This window comes from Aulostomus chinensis, chromosome 12, assembly GCF_037954235.1.
Source record: "Aulostomus chinensis isolate RoL2024-O1b breed Wild chromosome 12, RoL_Achi_v1.0, whole genome shotgun sequence".
Lineage (NCBI taxonomy): Eukaryota > Metazoa > Chordata > Actinopteri > Syngnathiformes > Aulostomidae > Aulostomus > Aulostomus chinensis.
Genome location: NC_141331.1, coordinates 16,270,553 through 16,290,040, shown reverse-complemented (window position 1 = coordinate 16,290,040; position 19,488 = coordinate 16,270,553). Strand labels below are relative to the sequence as shown.

Here is a 19,488-nt window from a genome sequence, read left to right as displayed (position 1 = left end):
CACATTATCTATGTGTCTGCCAGTCAAACCGCAGGGCAGGAAGAATCCAACTCCCCCAGGAAGTGAAGGTTTAGCCCCTCAATGACGATCGCAGCTATATTTCATCATCACTCCAATGCCAGGCACTGACGCATCCATATTTTTCGCGTCATCATACATGAGCATATTTTATTTTTATATACACCCATATATGGATAGTCCATCTGACACCCTGGCACGGGAGATACGCAGCCTTGAGCATTACCTTTCTGCTGTTTGTATTCTCCTTATGAATGAGCCAGACAAATGTAGGTTATCGTCTATCTTGGGAGCTGAATAAGAGCCGTTACGCAATAATTGTTCCACGCAAATCCCGTGTATGTTTGTCGTTTTCGCTGCAGATTAAAGTGGGTTGGTAGATGTTGTGTTTTTTATCATGTTAAACTCGTGGATTCGTCTGAATGGAGGATGCGGACAAATATGAGCTGCAGTCGTTTGTTTACTGGTTAAAGACCGGAAGGACTCACGGTACAGTTTCGGAAAGGAAAATGAGAATTTAAAAAAAAGGGTCATCTTGGCTCCTACGATGCGCTTTAACGCAGTAAAACACCAATATTGTGAAAATGAATATATTTAGAGTTTAAATCAGACAGACTTTGGATGAAAGGAGCAGGTCTGCCTCAGTGAAGCGGCTCTGCCGCGCTCGAACGAGTCAGGAGGTGGCGGAGTGATAGTAGGAGGGCTTTCTCCTTCTCTCTCTCTCCAGCGCTCATCTCGTTTCCACCAATAAGCCCAATGAGCTGAGCGCGCACCGCCCACCGTCGGTGTGTGTAATTTTTTTTCTTCCTCTTTCCCCCTTTTTTTTTTAACCAAAGCTGAATGTGTGTAGACCGTCACATGTTGTTCCCCCTCCCCAGCCCGGACACCAGCGGACATGTGTTATTTATTGCTCAGCTGTGAGAGAAGACGAACGCACAACCGGCTCTTGAGATAAGGGATTCAAACGTTTCTTTGGGCAACTCAAGGAGGAGCAGAGCGCATTGTGTCTACGAGCAACGGACGCGAGAATGGCGAGTCCGCCAACAACGGGACAGCAGCCGTTATTGTCTAGTAAAAGCAACAACAGCGTTAAAAAAATCGGGTATCTGAGGAAGCAGAAACACGGACACAAGCGCTTTTTCGTGCTGAAGGAGCAGAGCGAGGGTTTCCCTGCGCGCCTGGAGTACTACGAGAGCGAGAAGAAATGGAGAAACAAATCAGCGGCGAAGAGAGTTATTCCTCTGGACTGCTGCCTCAATATCAACAAGAGAGCCGACGCCAAACACAAATATCTCATCGCGCTTTACACCAAGGACGAGTACTTTGCCGTGGCGGCGGAAAACGAGCAGGAGCAAGAGAGCTGGTATCTGGTGCTGACGGATTTAATGTCAGAGGGGAAAGTCTACGACGGATCCGCATCCAACTCCGCGTCCTCGCTGGTCGGCTTCGATGAGGCTAGCTACGGTGTGATAACGCCGGTCACCGCCGTCTACAAGGAGGTTTGGCAAGTGAATTTGAAATCTAAGGGCCTGGGACAGAGCAGGAATTTGACCGGCGTGTACAGGCTCTGTCTTTCCAGTCGGACTATCAGCTTCGTCAAGCTGAATACGGAAATTGCCTCCGTCATTTTACAGCTGATGAACATCCGGAGGTGCGGCCACTCTGACAGCTTTTTCTTCATTGAGGTTGGTCGATCGGCAGCCACGGGACCCGGTGAGTTGTGGATGCAGGCGGATGACTCTGTGGTGGCGCAGAACATCCACGAAACTATCCTGGAGGCTATGAAAGCTATGAAGGAGCTGTCGGAGTTTCGTCCGCGCAGCAAAAGCCAGTCATCCGGCACCAACCCCATCTCCGTGCCTACGAGGAGGCACCTGAACAATCTCCCCCCGAGCCAGACCGGGCTTCTCCGGCGGTCACGCACTGACAGCATGGCTGCAACCTCACCCGTGAGCAAAATTGCCTCCTGTCGAATACGCACGGCCAGCGAGGGTGATGGTACTATGACACGCCCTATGTCAGTGACAGGGAGCCCCCTTAGCCCAGGTGTCCACAGGACCCTCCTGAGCAGGTCCCACACCATTTCAACACGTCCTTGTCGAACGTTTGAATCTTCTTCCCTCCAACACAGTAAGTCCATGTCTATGCCTCTGTCTCCCTCCCCGCCGATCACCACCCCCAGTCTAGCGAGCCTGTCCTCCTGCCCGGACAGCAGTGCCCCTCGCCCCTCCAGCTGCAGTGCCTCCTTCTCGGGCTCCCCGAGTGATGCCGGGTTTATATCATGTGAGGAGTACGGCTTGAGCCCTGCAGACGCCCGGGATCTCAGGCTACCTCTCTCCTTCTGTAGCAACACTCCCGAGTCTCTCAAAGCTGACACCCCCCCCTCCCGGGATGGCAGCGAACTTGATGGATACATGGTGATGGAGCAGCAGAATCAGAGTGCCTATCGGTGGTTACCGGATCTGGACAAGGCTCGAAAGCGCACGTACTCCCTCACTACACCCCGCCAGCAGAGGGGACCTCCACAAGTGTCCTCAGCTTCCCTGGATGAGTACACTCTTATGAGAGCCACATACACGAGTGGAAGCCAGTCTTCACGCAGATGTCACACCGCCTCACCTAAAGGGACCTTTCCTGAGGATTACAGGGACGTCCAGATGGCCCCTAGCCATCTCCAAGGTGACAGTGGCTACATGCCCATGATGCCAGGAGTGGCACCTCACACACCGGGGCCTAAGAATGACCCCTACATGCCCATGAGCCCCATGTGTGTTTCTGCACCGAAGCAGATCATCAATCCCCGTTCACACTCCTCCTCAGTAGGGCTGCCCCCCCAAACAGACTCCCCTAGTAGTCTTTCTCTGGATGACAGCGGCTACATGCGTATGTGGTGTGGTACCAAGATGTCAGTAGAGAGCACTGATGGAAAGCTCGCTAATGGAGAGTACCTGAACATGTCTCCTGTTGACCCCCTAGTCTCTCTCACGCCTCTAGACTACATCCTCACCTCTACAGGAGACCTCCACCCCCACCCCCATCACAGACAGCCTTACTCTTACAGCTCTCTACCACATTCACTTAAAGGCCAGTTTCAGAGGAATGGGTCCACAGACACGGACCAGTATGTGGTGATGAGTTTACAGAAGCAGCGGATAGAAGAGGAGTCCAACTATTGTCCAGTCTCTCCAGGAGACTCTGTGGTCAGCAGCTCTTCAGGGACACCGGGTGCCCCTTCTTCTGCTCCCTCTCCTCTCAGAGTCCCTCAGGTAGATGGGGGTCTGGTGCACCGGGGGAGGGTGTGTCGACCCACCCGGCTGGCTCTGGAATCCCTCAGAACCCTTCCGTGTATGAGTGAACACCCACTTCCCTCAGAGCCACGCAGCCCAGGAGAGTATATCAACATAGACTTTAGTAGTGCCGCCCATGACCCGGGGGCACCCGCAGCGTCAGAGGGCTCAAAGTCCTCTGTGAGTTTATCGTGTGTAGAAAGGGGGTCCACGCCACTCTCAGACTATGTTAACGTTGACATCAGCTCACACCAAACCGGAGATTCCCCACCTGCAGGATGCCTGAACCACACCGCTGAAGTCTTGATGTGTCCTCGGCTGCTGAATGAGGAACAGCACACGCAGGGAGACGAGGAGGTGAAAAGCACAGAGGGGGGGTCAGAGGTGAGGGAGGTAGTGGTGGATGAATACCCCCTCCAACATCACCTGAGCCTGGTGTGTCCGCCAGCTCCGGTCAAGGATGACTACACCGAGATGACTTTCCCTCCCCCTGCCCCGATACACGCTCTCTGCACCCCTGACACTGCCCCCCTCCCCACCAGCCCCACTGCCTGTGTCCAGAGACTCAGTCTTGAGGGCAGCATCGCAGATGGGGTCCCACCTGTGCCCGTGGACTCCTTCCTCTTAGGGGGTCCTTCATTGTCTGTTACCCTCTTGGACCCACACAGGGGGGCTAAAGTAATCCGTGCTGACCCTCAGGGACGCCGGCGGCACAGTTCTGAGACCTTCTCCTCCACCACCACTGTCACACCCGTCTGCCCGTCCTTCGCCCACGACACCAAACGACACAGTTCTGCCTCCGTGGAGAACGTGTCCCGCACTGTACGGAGCTCCGAAGGACATGACGAGGACTACGGCAGCGGCAGCAGCCCCATGTGCAGGGAGACATCAGCCGGTTATCAGAATGGACTTAATTACATTGCCTTAAACTTGATGGAGGGTAACCTGGGAGGCTGCAGGTTAGGGGGCTGTGATGGACTCCTGAGATTCAAGACAGCCTGCGGTTGCAAAGGCGGCATGAACGGTTTCAACACGAGCCCGTACGCCAGCCTGGGATTCAAGGAGACTGCTGCTGCTGTGAAAGGTGAGTTTTCATACATGCTGCACACGTTCATTCAATAGCTTTTCATTCATGCAGGGAGTGGCTTGAGTAGGATGTGCCTCTGGACAACTGTGTATTCCAGTGAAATCTACAGCTCGTTGCTAGGCAGCGCTGAGCTCATTTTCATTCCAAAATTGAGGAAAAATTGCATTTCATGCTTTAAAAAAAAAACAACAACAACAACAACCCCAAAACAGCAGCTTGTGTGTGTAACAGAGTGGATTCAGCTCACTGACCTCCACCCTAGCGTGTGTGCTGGTGTGTGTGTGTGTGTGTGTGTGTGTGTCTGCACGTGTGCGCGCGCGCGTAAATATCCACACTCACATGCACGCCTACGGTAAATTTAGAGTCGTGTGTATTTCTGTCAAACGAACATTCTTCAAGGTGAAGCCTCAATCGTGACTGAGCACTTCCACTTTTGCGTTACGTTGCCGTTTTCAGTCTGTAAAGAGGCTGCAGGAGTCGGTGGGAGTGAAGTTGCTGTAAACGTCGCTGGAAGGTGTAGGCTGGGATGTTTAAATGGGATTAGTCACATACTCGTCACACCCATCACACACTGAGAAATCTCACGGCGGTGCGATTCTTGGTCTGTGTTCAGCTCGCAAGAAGGCGTTGGAACAGACAAAGCTGGAAAATCAAAGGAAATCATAGTGCGTGACGGCTCAAGTCCACCCGAGCTCTCCAGAGGATGCTCGCCGTGCCCCTCTGCTTCTGCTTCTGTCGGCTCTGAAAAGCTTCTATCGTTACTAACTTGACTTTGACTTATTTATTTTTTTTACACCTCCGTCCGGCTGAAAGCTGTTGTTTGTTTGAGGACGGTCTGCTGTGCTCTGCCCCTCAGTGATGCAGTTTACCACGTCAGTCTCTCAGTAACGTCACATCTGAGACGGTGACGCATGACCAGCGAATGGAGTGGACAGAAATACAGTTGTTTTATAACACGAGGTTCAGAACGTTAGTGAATAATCATGCAAAAATAAAAAAACGAATATGTTGTTGATTCTTGGGAAAGAACCGCTACCCTCACAATATATCACCTTTCACCTCATTCTGAGCGACGTTGCATCAGCGACTGTTCACGCATCTCTAAATGGGGAGGATTATTTACAGGGATAGATGACCTAGCAGAGGCATGTCAGAAGTTGCTGTTGTTTGAAAGAAAATAGAGCGTGGGGATCACGGTGAGTCAGTGTTCCTGATGGTGAAATGCAAGAGTTTAATTGCTGTTTGTGCTTTCACAAGCCAGTCGTGTCTTCTTGTCTTGGTGTCTGTCTTTGCTGGCTCTCATGCTGTGAACACAGCCATTGTGGGGCTTGGTGCAAGTCATCGGGTTCCCCAGAAAAACAAGTGAGTCAGTTGTTTATCAATTGTCAGGTACTGGGTTTCAGGACTGGAATGCGGGCTGTGTGCAAAGGTTGCTGGGAGAGGTGAATGCTCACTTGTTTTTTTTCTAACCTGGATGGGGGGGGGGGGGGGGTTGGACGGGTGTGGGGGGGGGGGGTCATTACTCAACTTAAAAAACATTTTTTTCTCACACTGGTTGTATGAAAACATGACCTTCTCCTGCGCACATTAACTTGACTACTTTTTCACCATGTGATACTTTTTTTTTTCTTTCAAAAATTGGACTACAAAAGTCCATCACAATAACCAATCAAATCTTTTCCAAACCTCCATGGCGACAGGTCACTGACTCCTTTGTCAACTCAACATCTTTTACTAACTTTTTGCCGAGAGATGAAGCAGTTGGGAACTCTAGACCGATGTTGGTGACGTTTAAAGAATTCTTTGACCGCTCGCGTTTTTGTTTGTCATGTTCATTATCCACCATTTCTTTTTGCTTCTTCAAAAGAGACTTTTGAACTTTTTATCAGTCTATTTCAGACATTTCGAAAAACTAATTTCACGTAAAAAAGCAGGGAAGGAGGAAGTAGAGGAGCCAGGAAGGAAGTTATTTGTTTTTCATGTTCCTTTATCTTGACTAGAAAAAAAACAAAACAGGTTAGAGACAAAAAAAAAGTCGGTCAGCTTCCAGTTAATCAAAATAATCTGATATGCTGTTCTGTGAACGGAAGGACGCTTAGCAGTAAATATATGATTTATGGGCTTTCCAAAGTTAAAAAAAAAAAACGAAGAAAATTTTCATCTGATTCACAATGTTCACACGGTTTTGTTTTCGTTTGTTTTTTTCATTTTCCGAGCTGTAAAAAAATGGATCGACCGGCATCTGTAATATCGGCTGTCCTCCATGACAGCCATTTTGACACGGCTCTAGTGTGAGTCCCACAACTGAAGAGACTTTGGGATACCTGTTACTTGGTGGGAGAAAAAGTTGATCGTATCAGTCAAAATTTTGCGGGAATCAGTAGTGAAATATCAGATATCAGAAAAAAACAGAGGCGTAAAAATGTATCTGCGGATAAATGGGTCAGTTCTGATCGGGGGGTGATATTTGCACTTGTGTGTTTGACAAAAGGGACATGTTTACTAGACGGTCGCATGCTCTACTGCGTGGTACCGTTATCAGTGAGTAAAGCAGGCGACGTTCTCTTCGGCTAGATGGTAGATGAGGACATAAAACCACGTGTTCTCATTTGGCATCAGAGGATGAGCGACAGAGAGCGAGAGAGAGAGAGAGAGAGAGAGAGTGAGCCTTTAAAATTCTGCATGCGAATATGTAAGCACATTGTGTCTATATATGGAGTGTCGAAGCTGGGGAAGACGTTTTAATGGGGAAGGTAGTCAAGAGGCTAGTTGTTTGGGTTCTGGCTGGGGTGGGGGGGGTTGTTTAGCATCCACGCCCCGCCTCCTGACCCTGCTAATGTCAAGTCTTTTGACCTTTGAACTAGTGCCATGCCTAACAGAGAGGGCAGCAGATACCACCGTCAGGGCAATCCCAGAAACACACACATGTACTGTTTTTCTCTGTGGTTGGATCAGAAACAGAGAGGTGTGTGTGTTTTCTACTACGACATTCATCCCTCCTTTCATCGTGGTTCCCTCCTTTATCTCCCGGTTCTCAGGCGGAACAGCAGTGGGTGCGTTTAAGGGGACACGACTGACTCACACTCTCCGTGTCTTTTATGTTCCATGCAACAACAACAAAAAAGACAAACGCACAATATTCCACTTTCTGTGTTCCATGTCTTTGTGCTCACAGACCATCAGCAAGCAGATGGTGGAGAATCTGGGAGCGGGGTGTGTGTGTGTGTGTGTGTGTGTGTGTGTGTGTGTGTGTGTGTGTGTGTGTGTGTGTGTGTGTGTGTGTGTGTGGTTGGGGGGGGGCATTTTTTTTTTTTTTATTTTTTTTTTGCACCTGCCCCACCAAGCAGTACTCACTGGTTATCTGGCCCCTTCAGAGGAGAGTGACAATACGCTAATGACTGGCCACCATCTGCCATGACAACAACAGCGAGAAGGGGTGGGGGTAGTCAGTGGGTGTGTGTGTGCGTGGGGTGGGGGGATGGAGGTGTGGCTAAGCAGTTTCAAGAACACCAAAAAAAGGAAGAAAAACCCTCCCTCTCCTGAAGCCACCCGTCTATTTCTCCTCCTCATCTTCTCCCCAGGTTCTGTTTTTGAGAAATCATGTGATGTAACACCCCCCAGACACACACACTAACACACACACACACACATACTCTCTCTGGCATTGGTGTGTATGTTGTCTGTTGTTACCTGACCACGGCCGACTGTCCCTGATTGGCTTTGCACACCAGAGGCCGTAGATGATTGTCTAACAATGCATTAAACAATTAGCTAATCATATATGATTAGAGCCACCAACAAGACTCCCGACAAGCCCTCTTGTGTTATCCCACAGACGACTACCGGCTTGCTGGTTTGAAGAGGATGATGGGAAATGACGCGTTCACTGGCTGATCTGTGTGTCCGAAATTTGAGAATGAACATTTTCAATTCAGACCTCACTTTTGATGTATTTGACTCATCAAAAATACACAGAGATTTCTTCCAGGGAACTTTTCTAACATCAGCTCTATTTGACTGTGATGACACACAATAGTGGAAGGAACATTGTGTCTCTTGTCATCACCTGTGTCCTGCGCACCCCTCCCTCAGCGCTCCTGACAGAGTGATACATAACTCTTGTGAGTACAGTAGGGCGGGATGTTCCAGCGCTAGATAAAAACAAAGTCAACCTATCCTCAATTTAGCTTGGAGGTAAGAAGGGATTACGTTCACTTCAGGATTAGACATTGTTGAGCAGCTTGTTTTGTCTAGAGGTAGAAGACGAGATAGGGCTAGTGTGTGAGCGCATGTCCGTACACACACACACACACACACACACACACACACACACACACACACACACACACACACACACAGAGGAGGTAAGCATAATCAGCTACTGTCGTGTTGGTATTAGTTTTCCACTTCTAAACTGTTGAACCCTGAAATTTGGGATTAGTTGTGGATATGAAGGAGAGAGTGCTCTTATCTGTTGGTACATTTTGATTTCAAGGGTGTCACAATTTACTGATAGAGATGATCAAGGATGACGTCAGACCAATTTATGTATATCATGATAATATTATGTGATCAATTGAGCCCTTAATTTTTCTGAAAAGACGATCAAAAACAAACAAATTTTTAGCTCATTTTACATTTCCGTGTAAGATATAGTCGCCGCGCCGCGCAGATGAAATTTTAAAAAGCTTCTGGCAGGTTATTGATGATGCTTTCGGAGCCAAAACAGTTAACGATGAATCAAACTGCTGACATCGAATCAGCAACTGTTTTTAATTACTAGTTAATTATTTAAAGCAAAGTCATTTTCAAGCCAAAAATCCCAACCTTCCTTCTGCATTTACCCTCTGTGCTGTTGGGATATTCCTCTGCACCTGATGTGATTGTAAACTATGTCACTACGACTACTGATCCTAATCCTGCAAATACTGGTCAACTATTTTTTTTGGGGGGGGGGGGATTTACAGTGAATCTTATTAATTTTTTTCTTGACGTCAAGCCTGCATACTGATGTGGCTTGTGAGAGTGTTTTGTTCGACTATTTCAGTGTCGCCATTTACATTGTCATAGAGGAAAATACATTGGAATGTTGTGATTTTTCATCTCTATGGACCACCTCCGACAGGTGACAACAACCCCCTCATCAGACCCCGACACCCTTCTACATGGAACATGAAACTATTCTTTCCTTGATGTCCTCCACTGAACGGTCTCTCAGGTGTTACTGGAAGCTAAAACTCCATTGTGTTTGTGTGTTATCTGGGTCATGTGTAATAATGACTCAGCAGGAATTATTGTGTCAAAAGTAAGTTTTCGTTGCTGTTGTTGTTGTTGTTTTGCTGGACAGACAGGGGTGTGTGAGGTCAGAGGTGAAGAGTCAGTCAGTGTTTGTGTAGCCAAGTGCTGCTGTAGATCAGGGAGGAGTTAACAGGGCAGGAATGTAAACACAACATATCCCAGCCTGCTGATCTCTGCCTGTCTGTCTGTCGGAGGAGGAGGAGGAAAAAAACCTGCACCCTGATATCGCTTGTGTTGTTTGCAGTGGCTCAGTTCAGCAGCATCTGATAATAATAATAATAACAATAAAAAAAAAAACACAACTGGTTATCTTCTGTTGTTCAGAGCTATGGTCAAAGGAGTCGCCGAAGCGCCGGCAGAAATGTTTACTCTGCTACTGAAGCGCTGGCGAAGAGGCTGCTAATACATGTGTATGTATATCCTAGTAGCCCTGAACGGAGCAAGGCTAAATTTAGCCTGTAAGAACTAAATAAATAATGAACAGAGCTTGTGTGTGTGTGTGCGTGTGTGTGTGTGGGATTGGGGGTACAGACGTAGGTTGTTAGGCGGGGTTAAGGGGTGTGTTTATGTGCTCCATAGAGAGGAGGGGTAGTAGAAGCCATTGGGTTCATTCCTTGATGGACCCCTGTCCCCTTCTTTCAATAGCAACCCCCCCCCCCTCTCTCGCTCTCTCTCTGTCTCTCCGCCCACCCACACTTCTCTCCAATCAGCATGTGTTTGAATAGCTGTGTGTGGGTGTGCATGTGTGTGCGGTGAGCCTGAAGCCCCCCCTTAGTAGAGACACAATGACAATCATCTCAAGTGTGTGTAACGTCTCCACCTGTTTATTAATCTGAGCTGCCGGTGATTCATCTTCCCGGCAGATCTCAGTCATTCTCACCCAAGTGTTTGACTCTACAGGCTACTGTCTGGACCAGCCCTGACACACACACACACACACACACACACACACACACACACGCACACACGCACACACACACTTACCCAGATTGTTATGGGCCGTCGGTCCCATGACCTCACTGCATTCCCGTTCCTCTCAGTCAGGTTGACTCTGTTACTGTGGTTTTTCCACCACTTCCCAAGCCTCTGTTTCTCCCCCCCCCCCCCCCTCTCTGAACCCCCCAACAATGGGTTTGTTTCTATTCAATTGTCAAGTGAATTTTAAGTGAGCTTTGGTGAGGTCACAAAAAACTCCAATGAAATGGGCTTGGTAAAGCTTATTCTCATCAGATGGTGGCCATATTGGCAGGGTTACACATGGCAAGTTGTAATTTAGCGAGTGTCGGACATGTTGCATGATGTTCAGAGACAAATGTAAAGTTTCTAATATCTGGGAAAATGCCAGCAACACTTAAAAGATTTACTGTATTAGTTTCTGTTCCCATTTAATGAGATACTCTAAGCGTTTGTGAAGTCGGTGGAGTTTCTACAAATTTCCATTTTCCATCAACCTTTTCTAATGAGATACTTCCACATACATCATTGATGGAAACACGAGCACAGAGATCAGAGTCCAGCAGCACGAAACCCAAATTCTGGTTCCACAGTTTTGTATCTCAGACAACTTGGAGCATGTTTCAGTCAAATAAATTTGTACGCAGATGTTTATCTGATATTATCCTATCTTTCCGTTGCTGTATGTGCAAAGGCAGAACAAACGTGTGTGTGTGTGTGTGTGTGTGGCTTCAGTAGTTGAGCTGTAACTGTGAGAACTGAATGAGTGGTTTGTTTCAGAGTCACATCCAGCTTTGTGAAAACTGCTCTTGTTTGTGGTTTGGGGGGGGGGGAGAAATGCAGCCGTGCTGCGTGTTTGTGTGTGTCAGCCAAGACTTCCGCTTCTGTTTGATCGCTGCATGCAAATGAAAGCTCACAAACAAGTACACAGGGGCAAAGGTCAGCGCAGCATTCCACTGGGAGGGAAGCCACACTCTGTGGGTTGGTAGTGAATGAGAAGACACTGCTGTGGTGTGTGTGGGGGAGTGGAATTGGCATTTTTGTTTATCTGACTTCAGTGGGTATGTGTGGGTGTGGGTTGGGGGGTGTTGTGGCGAAGTCTTGCCATTATCAGAGACTGCCCCGTGTCAGCTGCACGTTGCTAAATGCCACTCTGTATTTTTGCGCTGCTGTGAAGGTACCTACCACTTCAGTGTGCACCAACTGAGGAGTACACACACACACACACACACACACACACACACACACACACACACACACACACACACACACAAAGGCAGACCCCTTGAAGAGCACTTATTCCTTACTTGGTAACAAAGTGGGGGTATCCGTTTGACCTCCCCCGCTCCCTCTGTTGCTCCGTCCTCCGTCATAAATCACATTCACTGTATGTACACACACTTAAACTAAATCCCTGGAGGTTTAAAGGTTGTCTGATATATTTGAGTTAGATTCAACAGAAATTTCAGTTGATGTCCATAAATTCACTTCTGTGTTTTCCTTCTTTCAGAATGAAGTCTGATGGACGACCCCCCCCAACACACACAGACACACACACACACACACACACACACACACACACCCCTCTTCTTCTCGTCCTCCTCCTGTGAACGTAGGATTGGGCTGCAGCCTGGTGGCAAGGTCGCCACGGCAACAGCTGGACCATGCACTGCAGCCGATGTCCTTTGACCCCTTCGTCGTCTTTGAGGGTCGCAGGGACGGCCTGTCACCATAGCAACACGGACACTTGACCCTTACCCCAAATACTCTCCTTTACTTTTCTCGGCACCAAAACATTCAGGCGCCATCGCTGCTCCTGTTCTAGAGGACTTAAAATCTTAAAAACTATTATAGATCTGTAACTATTTATATCTGTATGTAGGCCTGCAGAATGATTCTATCATTTTAATTATTCTTGTTGTCACCATTCTTACACTTTTTTTTTTTTTTTTTTGGTTTTGTTTATGCCAATTGTTGCCAGACACTTTCACCTGAAAACATGTAAACCAAACCTGGAGATCACATATGTGCAAAAAACTAAGAGAAAAAAAAAATCTTTCGTGCATACGGAATACATATTTATTTATTTATCATGTTTGTATGCATTTGGTTAAAAAGTGTGTGTGAATTTGTATACAGATTAACTGCAAAAAAAAAAGAGGTGGCATTTATGAAATTATTTAAAAATCAAAAGTTTGCTTAAAAAAAAAAACCCTACCTCAACAAAAAAACCAGGTTGGTACCAATTCACATATATATAAAATATTTATTTTCAGAGGTGAATGTTTTTTTTTAAAAGAAAAAAAAAATCACCAATCCAAAGCCTTACTCGTGCCATCAGTCGCCGTCTGATGGAGTTTTTAGTTTGGACCTACAAACAGGATAGAATTTAAACTGAACTAAGAATGTTTATCAGAGCTGAAGCCTCTCGGAGATTAAGTTCATGTTACATTTATGACAAGATAATGTATTAAAAGATCCAGAGTAATATATTTATTGTTATGTCTGAGATGGAGGATTCATACACACTAGGAGAACACTCAGAGGAATGCAGACATGTAAACACTGCAGCAGGGTCTCTCTCTCTCTCTCTCTCTCTCTCTCTCCTTCTCTCTCTCTCTCCTTCTCTCTCTCTCTCTCTCTCTCTGTCTCTCCCCCCCCCCCCTCTCTCTCTCTCGACCTGACCGCCTGATCTGTGGCCTGCCTGAGCCAAAGTCTCAGCACCTTCTCAACACACTTTAAGATTTGGACCATCCACCTGCACCACCCACCCACAACATCTGACAGGAAGTTATGACCTGTCAGGACCAGAGATGGGAACGTGAATGTTATTTATAACTGGACAGCCCAGAAACATACATTTTAGATTTTTTTTTTTTATTTTATTTTAAATTTCCTCACCTGATGCCTCATTGCGGAGCTCTGACAGACTCTGAGCGATGTGGCCGTCTGATTGAGCCGCTCGATAGCTTGAATCCTCCGCTGCAATGTTGAGCCGAGGGAGAGCCAGACACCGGAGCTAATGCATGGTCTTGCACTTACAAACTGTTCTAGATTGTAACACAAGGCACATTGAATGTAGTACATGCTGTGTTCCAAGAGTGGGAACGCACACACACATACACACACATACACACAAAAGAGTGAAACATGCAGAGGTACTGAGTGGAAACAGATACAAAAAAAAACAACAAAAACCTGGGGAAGTATCTTTATTTATCTGAATTGACTGGTACTTTGCTTCTATACTGTAAATACTGCGATGAGTCCCGCAAACCATGTTAAGTTAAATAACTTATGTTGTTTTTATTGTACATAGTACGTGTTTGAGTAATACAACAAAAGCACTAATTAAGTTATATGCTAACCATTTCGGTTCTGCTTTGATTTTTCTTTTTTTAAGCTGTCGGGATAGTCTGGTGATGCCCACAATGAGGACGTTTTCTAATGCTGTAATTCTGAATTTAAAAAAAAAAAAAAAAAGGATTTTTACAAGAAATTATTAATACTTGACGTAATTAATTCTTAGGTACAACACAAAATGGCATATATGCAATTACACTTTTGAAAATTAGTTTACAAAGACAAACCAAATGTATAAATATTGTTGATAATGTTTGTTAAAACTGAAAATCCAATTTTTTTTGTTCTCTTTGTAAAATTTTTCTTCAAATTTGACTTTTTTTTTGTTTTTTTGCTAATCGAGCCTATTGGTGTTTGAGCAGTGTTTTGCATTTGGATAATGTTTTTATTCAGCATCTAAGGTAACTATTGAACTCCACCCCCCCACCCCATCACCCACACCGCCGCCACTGGCTTACCTTGCTGTGTCTTTTTCATTGTAAATATTTCACATCTTACTTATTGTGACGCTACTAAGAGATGATAATTTAAACTTCATTGCTTTAGATTGTATTGATTCTTTATAGACACATGAAATAAATAAGGAGCTTATTTAAGAAAAGCCTCTTGTTTTCCCTCCCACTCGCTTGGCCGTCACATCACAAACAAGCTTTTCATCTCTGCTTTGAACAGACACTCGCCCCAGCAGATGTTTCAATTCATTTTTGCTCCTGCTTTCATTAAGAAAAAAAACCCGTGCCCTCGTTAGGACAGAAGAAAGGAAAGAGGACGCGTCTGGAATCTCTCTCACTCTTGTTTTCTCTCTGAAGAATTATTGAGAAAGTGTGTCTCAAGAATGAGGCGTTGGCCAAACCTAGCGTTGCCTCCAGCATCGGCACTGTTATTGTTTTTTTTTGTTGTTGTTGTTTTTTTGGAGCTTGCCTTCCAGGCCCCCCCCCCCCCCCCCCCCCAGCAATAGTAATTAGACCAGCATGTTGAAACAGCCCCTGGACCTGGAGGGAATAAATAACACTGTGATAGATGATCTCGCACACTTAGCCATATGCTGTCAGATTATTCATTCTCACAGCCTCGCCAATTAAAATGGTAATTCATGCTGAGAAATAGGTCTAATTGTGTAGTGGAGTGAAGGTTGTTGTTTTTTTGAGGGGGTACAGGGTAATTGTATGTGTTTCAAAACACACCTTTCAAGTAAAAAAAAAAAAAAAAAGTCATTACATTCAATATAAGACAATCAGATAACCAGCAGCATCTCAGTAAGATTAAGAAGCTTGTTTTTAATGAGATTTTTCCTTTTTTTTGGGTCTCAAACGGGTAAACGAGAAGCCTTGAAGAGGCATGAGTGTGCAGAGACTGACAGGACGAGCCCGGGGTGGATCGCTCTCCTCTTATTAGACCAGCAGCACCGATGCTATGGAGGCTAATGAGAAAACAGCGCAAAGCATGACATTCTTCGTAAATCTCATCCATCAATGTTCTGCCTCTTGTGTGAATTGCTCTCAAAGTTTAATTAAAGACTAATTTATCTCATTAAATTGTAAAGGGAGTGGGTGAGCCGCCAGCTTTACTACCCCCCCCCCCCAAATAAAAGAGTGTCAAAAATATCCCTGAGTGAAGACCAAAGGCTCCTGAAGTGAACTAGCCTACAAATTAATGTCATCTATGTGTCACCTTGTGTGCGTATGTGTGCATGTGATGGAAAATATCTGTGTGTGTATCTGGTGGTGGTGGTAGTGGGGGGGTGGTTGTGCAACAGTAGATGGGTCCATTTAAGCAGCACAAAGTAGCTAGTTGCCCCAGGGAGTCATCAGCCTTATGGACAGCGACCTGCAGTAGCTCCACAGGAAATGGCATGCATCCGGAGCGCCGTCTGGGACACCGTGACTACATAAGTGGCTATGCGTGTATGTGTGTGTGTGTGTGTGCGCGCGCGTGTGTGTGTGTGTGTGTGTGTGTGTGTGTGTGTGTGTGTTCAAAGCTCATAGCCATTGCCCCAACTGATTTCATATCTACCTCTATGGATGAATTGATGTGTTGCCTTTTGAAGATCATCCTCCATGAGAAAATTTGGTTCGCTGGCTGACATCCACACAGGTGGTGGACAATACCCCTGCTATGATCAGGAGCCAAATTCTTGAATAAATAGGTCAAGCCTGGTGAAATCGGCCTGCAGATGTTTCTTATAGAAGATGGCCAACCCTTCGTTATTCAGAAAAGTCTTCATATGTGACTGTGTACATAAGTTCACTCGAGCGAAAGAACAAATACCTCGAGGCACACCCATTTTACACTTGTGTTCATAACAGATCCGTTTCTTACTGCGGGCAACTATTCAAATAGCGCTACCTATTTGTACTCCTCCTATTCTTCAGTGTAACTCACTCTGTCACTCTCACTGTCACTTGTGCAATCTTCCGCGTTGCATAATCAGCCGGCAAAAGTGCTGTAAACAAGGACTTTACTTCCTCTTTCGAGTGAAATCTGAGAAGGCAGAAGTTGTTTCTTCCCCTCTGCTGTTACATACAAAGGAAAACACACATGTACATTCTAGTAAACCATGTTAAAGAGTGTGTACAGAACTAAAATGTTAACGCACTAAGTGAACAAAGTCTGGATTCAAATAACTTATATTATATCTTAATATCAGAAAGAAAGAAAAGGGTCTTCTGCAGACCCAATTTGGTTAAAAATCCATATCCTAGTTCAAGTATTTGTAAGAATATGTACAAGGGGAGTGCCTGTGTCCAACTTACATGAATGACAGTGTGTGTCTCTGTGAGTGTGTGTGTGTTTGTGTGTGTTTAAGTATACGCATATGTTTGTTTAACCGACATTCCCAGCTGTTTTCCAGGTAGTGTTCTCACGCTTCTTGTGCATCTCCTGTTTCTCACACTCCCTCCTTTGACTGTAATCTCTACTGACACAAATACACACGCACGCACACACACACACACACACACACACACACACACACACACACACACACACACACACACTGCTGCCTCTCTTTACCTTCCACCAGGTGAAGAAAAACCCACCTGACCCCACTTCCCCCCCCCCACACACACACACACAAACACACACACCCCTTCCTGTCTCTGATGATAGAGAGAGACAGCCACAACAGACTCGACGGGGGTAAATAAGCACATTCACAAGCAACCAAAACACAATGGGAACAGGAAAGTTTGAGGTAAAGATGGATAGAAACACAAAGACAGAGTCTGAGGAGTGTGTGCATATTTGCGTGTGTGTTTGTGTGTGCGCGCGCACGTGCATGGGAAGGTTAGGAAGGGTTGGAGATGAGCTGTGAGAATGTGCAGGAACCAACAGGATGAGCTCATGCTGGTTCCTGGCCCGGCCCCTTGTGTGTGAGTCACTCTTGGCAGGTGTATCTGCATGTGTGTTTACAGCTGCAGGTCAGCTCAGGGTGTGTCCTCATTAAAATCCTGGGGAACATGTTTCCTCAAGCTCAGGTAGAACCATTCATCTCTCCACTGTTTCAGCCCACTTTAGATCCTTATTACTGTGCTGTCAGGGCTCATTGAAGCAGCGAAACAAATGCTCCACAGTATAGATTCTTCTTTTGTTGTCCAACAATCATTTTTGAAGGGGATATGTCAAGTTTATCCCTTTTTTTACTTCGCTAGTTGTGTATTTTTGGTGTTTGTTTGAGCAGGGGCCCCTGTAGGTTTGGCCGCGGGATCCCCTGTGGTCCTCTTGGTGTTTGATTAAGGTGGTAGCTTGGGGCACCTTTGTGCACCTCTCAGGGTCAGCCGTTTTCTGGCTTCTTATCTAAACTAACTCCATGAACTTTAGGGTTTGAGTTACCTAGTTAGCTTCAAAGGCAGTGGTCAGACTCTTGTTCCTCTGGATTTGGATTTCTATTTTTCCAAATAAAATTTGTAAAGAATTTTGTAGAGGCGGCACGGGAGTGCAGTTGTTTGCACTGTTGGCTCACAGCAAGAAGATTTGAACCCCGGCTCCAGCACAGGATCTTTCTGTGTGAGTCTCCATGTTCTCCCTGTTCCTGTGTGGGTTCTCTCTGGTACTCCAGCTTCCTCCCACAGTCCAAAGACATCAAGAGGGGACGAGGCTGATCGATACTCTAAATTGACTGTAGGTGTGACTGTGAGTGTGAATGGTTGTCTGTCTCTATGTGTTGGCCCTGTGATGGACTGTTGACCTGTCCAGGGTGAACCCCGCCTCTCGTCCCAAGGCCGATGGGATAGGCTCCAGCCCCCCCGCAACCCTTAACAGGATAAGCGGTAGAAAGTGAATGGATGGATGGATGGAATTTCTGTAGCTGTGTAGTTGTGAGCTTCACCATTAGCACCAAAGCTTGCTCTTCCACAAGTTTGTGCACCTCAGCATCACCAGGCCTTTATCAAAGGCACACTCAGCCAAGGGTGACCCACCTCAGCCTGATCAGACCCTGCTGTGAGTGCGTGTGTGTGTGTGTGTGTGTGTGTGTGTGTGTGTGTGTCTACTATGAGTAGGTCCTCTTAACACCTACGTACCTTGAGAGCTTTGCGGTTGAAGTGGATGTGAAGTTCCTGCATCCCACCAGAACTGGCTGCACTCCTACGTTGCAGCCTTCTTCCTCTGCCTCTGCTGCATATTGCAACCGATCTTCTCCACATAGCTTGTCCACTGTATCCTTAGCTAGAAAGACGCTCAGTGAATTTTCATGGTTGCAGTCGAGCTATAGCTGTAACTTTAGCTACACACAAGAACCATTTGATAAAGGAAGTATGTCTGCCTCTGGCACGGAAGGTGACCCCTCACAGCCGGCTGCTATCAGAAATTTGTAAATGGTAAATGGACTCAATTTTATGTAGCACTTTTCTACTTTAGCGGCACTCAAAGCCTTTACAGTGTCATCTCATTCACCCATTCACACACACACTCACACACTGATGGTGAAGGCTGCCATGCAAGGCACCGACCTACTCATCAGGAGCAATTATGGATTCAGTATCCTGGACACTTGGACATGGTCACCGGGGTCGAGGATCGAACCAGGGACCCTTCGGTTGCTTGACAGCCACCCCTGAGCCAGGCCACACCCTTTGTGCATTTCCCCTTCTTGTGACATTCCAAATAAGTTTGTTTCCTTGTTGAACAGCAGACTTAATTTCAAATACCTTTCAAGAAAAAAACCGAGAGGCGAAAACACAAAGTGTGTTTCCTTGTTCGTCCAGAAACACGTTGCTAAAGCACCCGTCATGATGATGTTTACTTGACTGCACTTCTCACCTTCTGGGTTAAATCCCACTGTGGAACCTACAGAACATGGGCAGAATAGTTCGTCCAATCTGGGGCTGATAGATGATTCATGCTGAAAAATGCTGGAGAAAATCAATGCATTGTCTGTGTTTGACTTTCAACAAACGTGTAAATGTGCTGAACAAGCTTGCTAATTTGATCGCTCACAACCCAAATTTTTATTCAAGGGTTTCCTGTAGTGGTGTTCACATC

General features: G+C 46.3%; 1 protein-coding gene across 1 annotated transcript; it reads left to right on the top strand.

Annotated features, from left to right (window-relative positions):
• Window positions 1-830: 830 nt before the first annotated feature.
• irs2b (insulin receptor substrate 2b) lies at window positions 831-14,653 on the top strand. Its single transcript, XM_086220510.1, has 2 exons — window positions 831-4,389; window positions 12,155-14,653. Exons 1-2 carry the CDS (start codon window positions 1,047-1,049, stop codon window positions 12,157-12,159), a joined length of 3,348 nt encoding a protein of 1,115 aa, XP_086076636.1. The 5' UTR covers window positions 831-1,046; the 3' UTR covers window positions 12,160-14,653.
• The last annotated feature ends 4,835 nt before the right edge of the window (window positions 14,654-19,488 follow it).

Excerpts from the sequence above, each read along its gene's own strand:
- irs2b (XM_086220510.1), top strand. The coding sequence starts at position 1,047 with ATGGCGAGTCCGCCAACAACGGGACAGCAGCCGTTATTGTCTAGTAAA.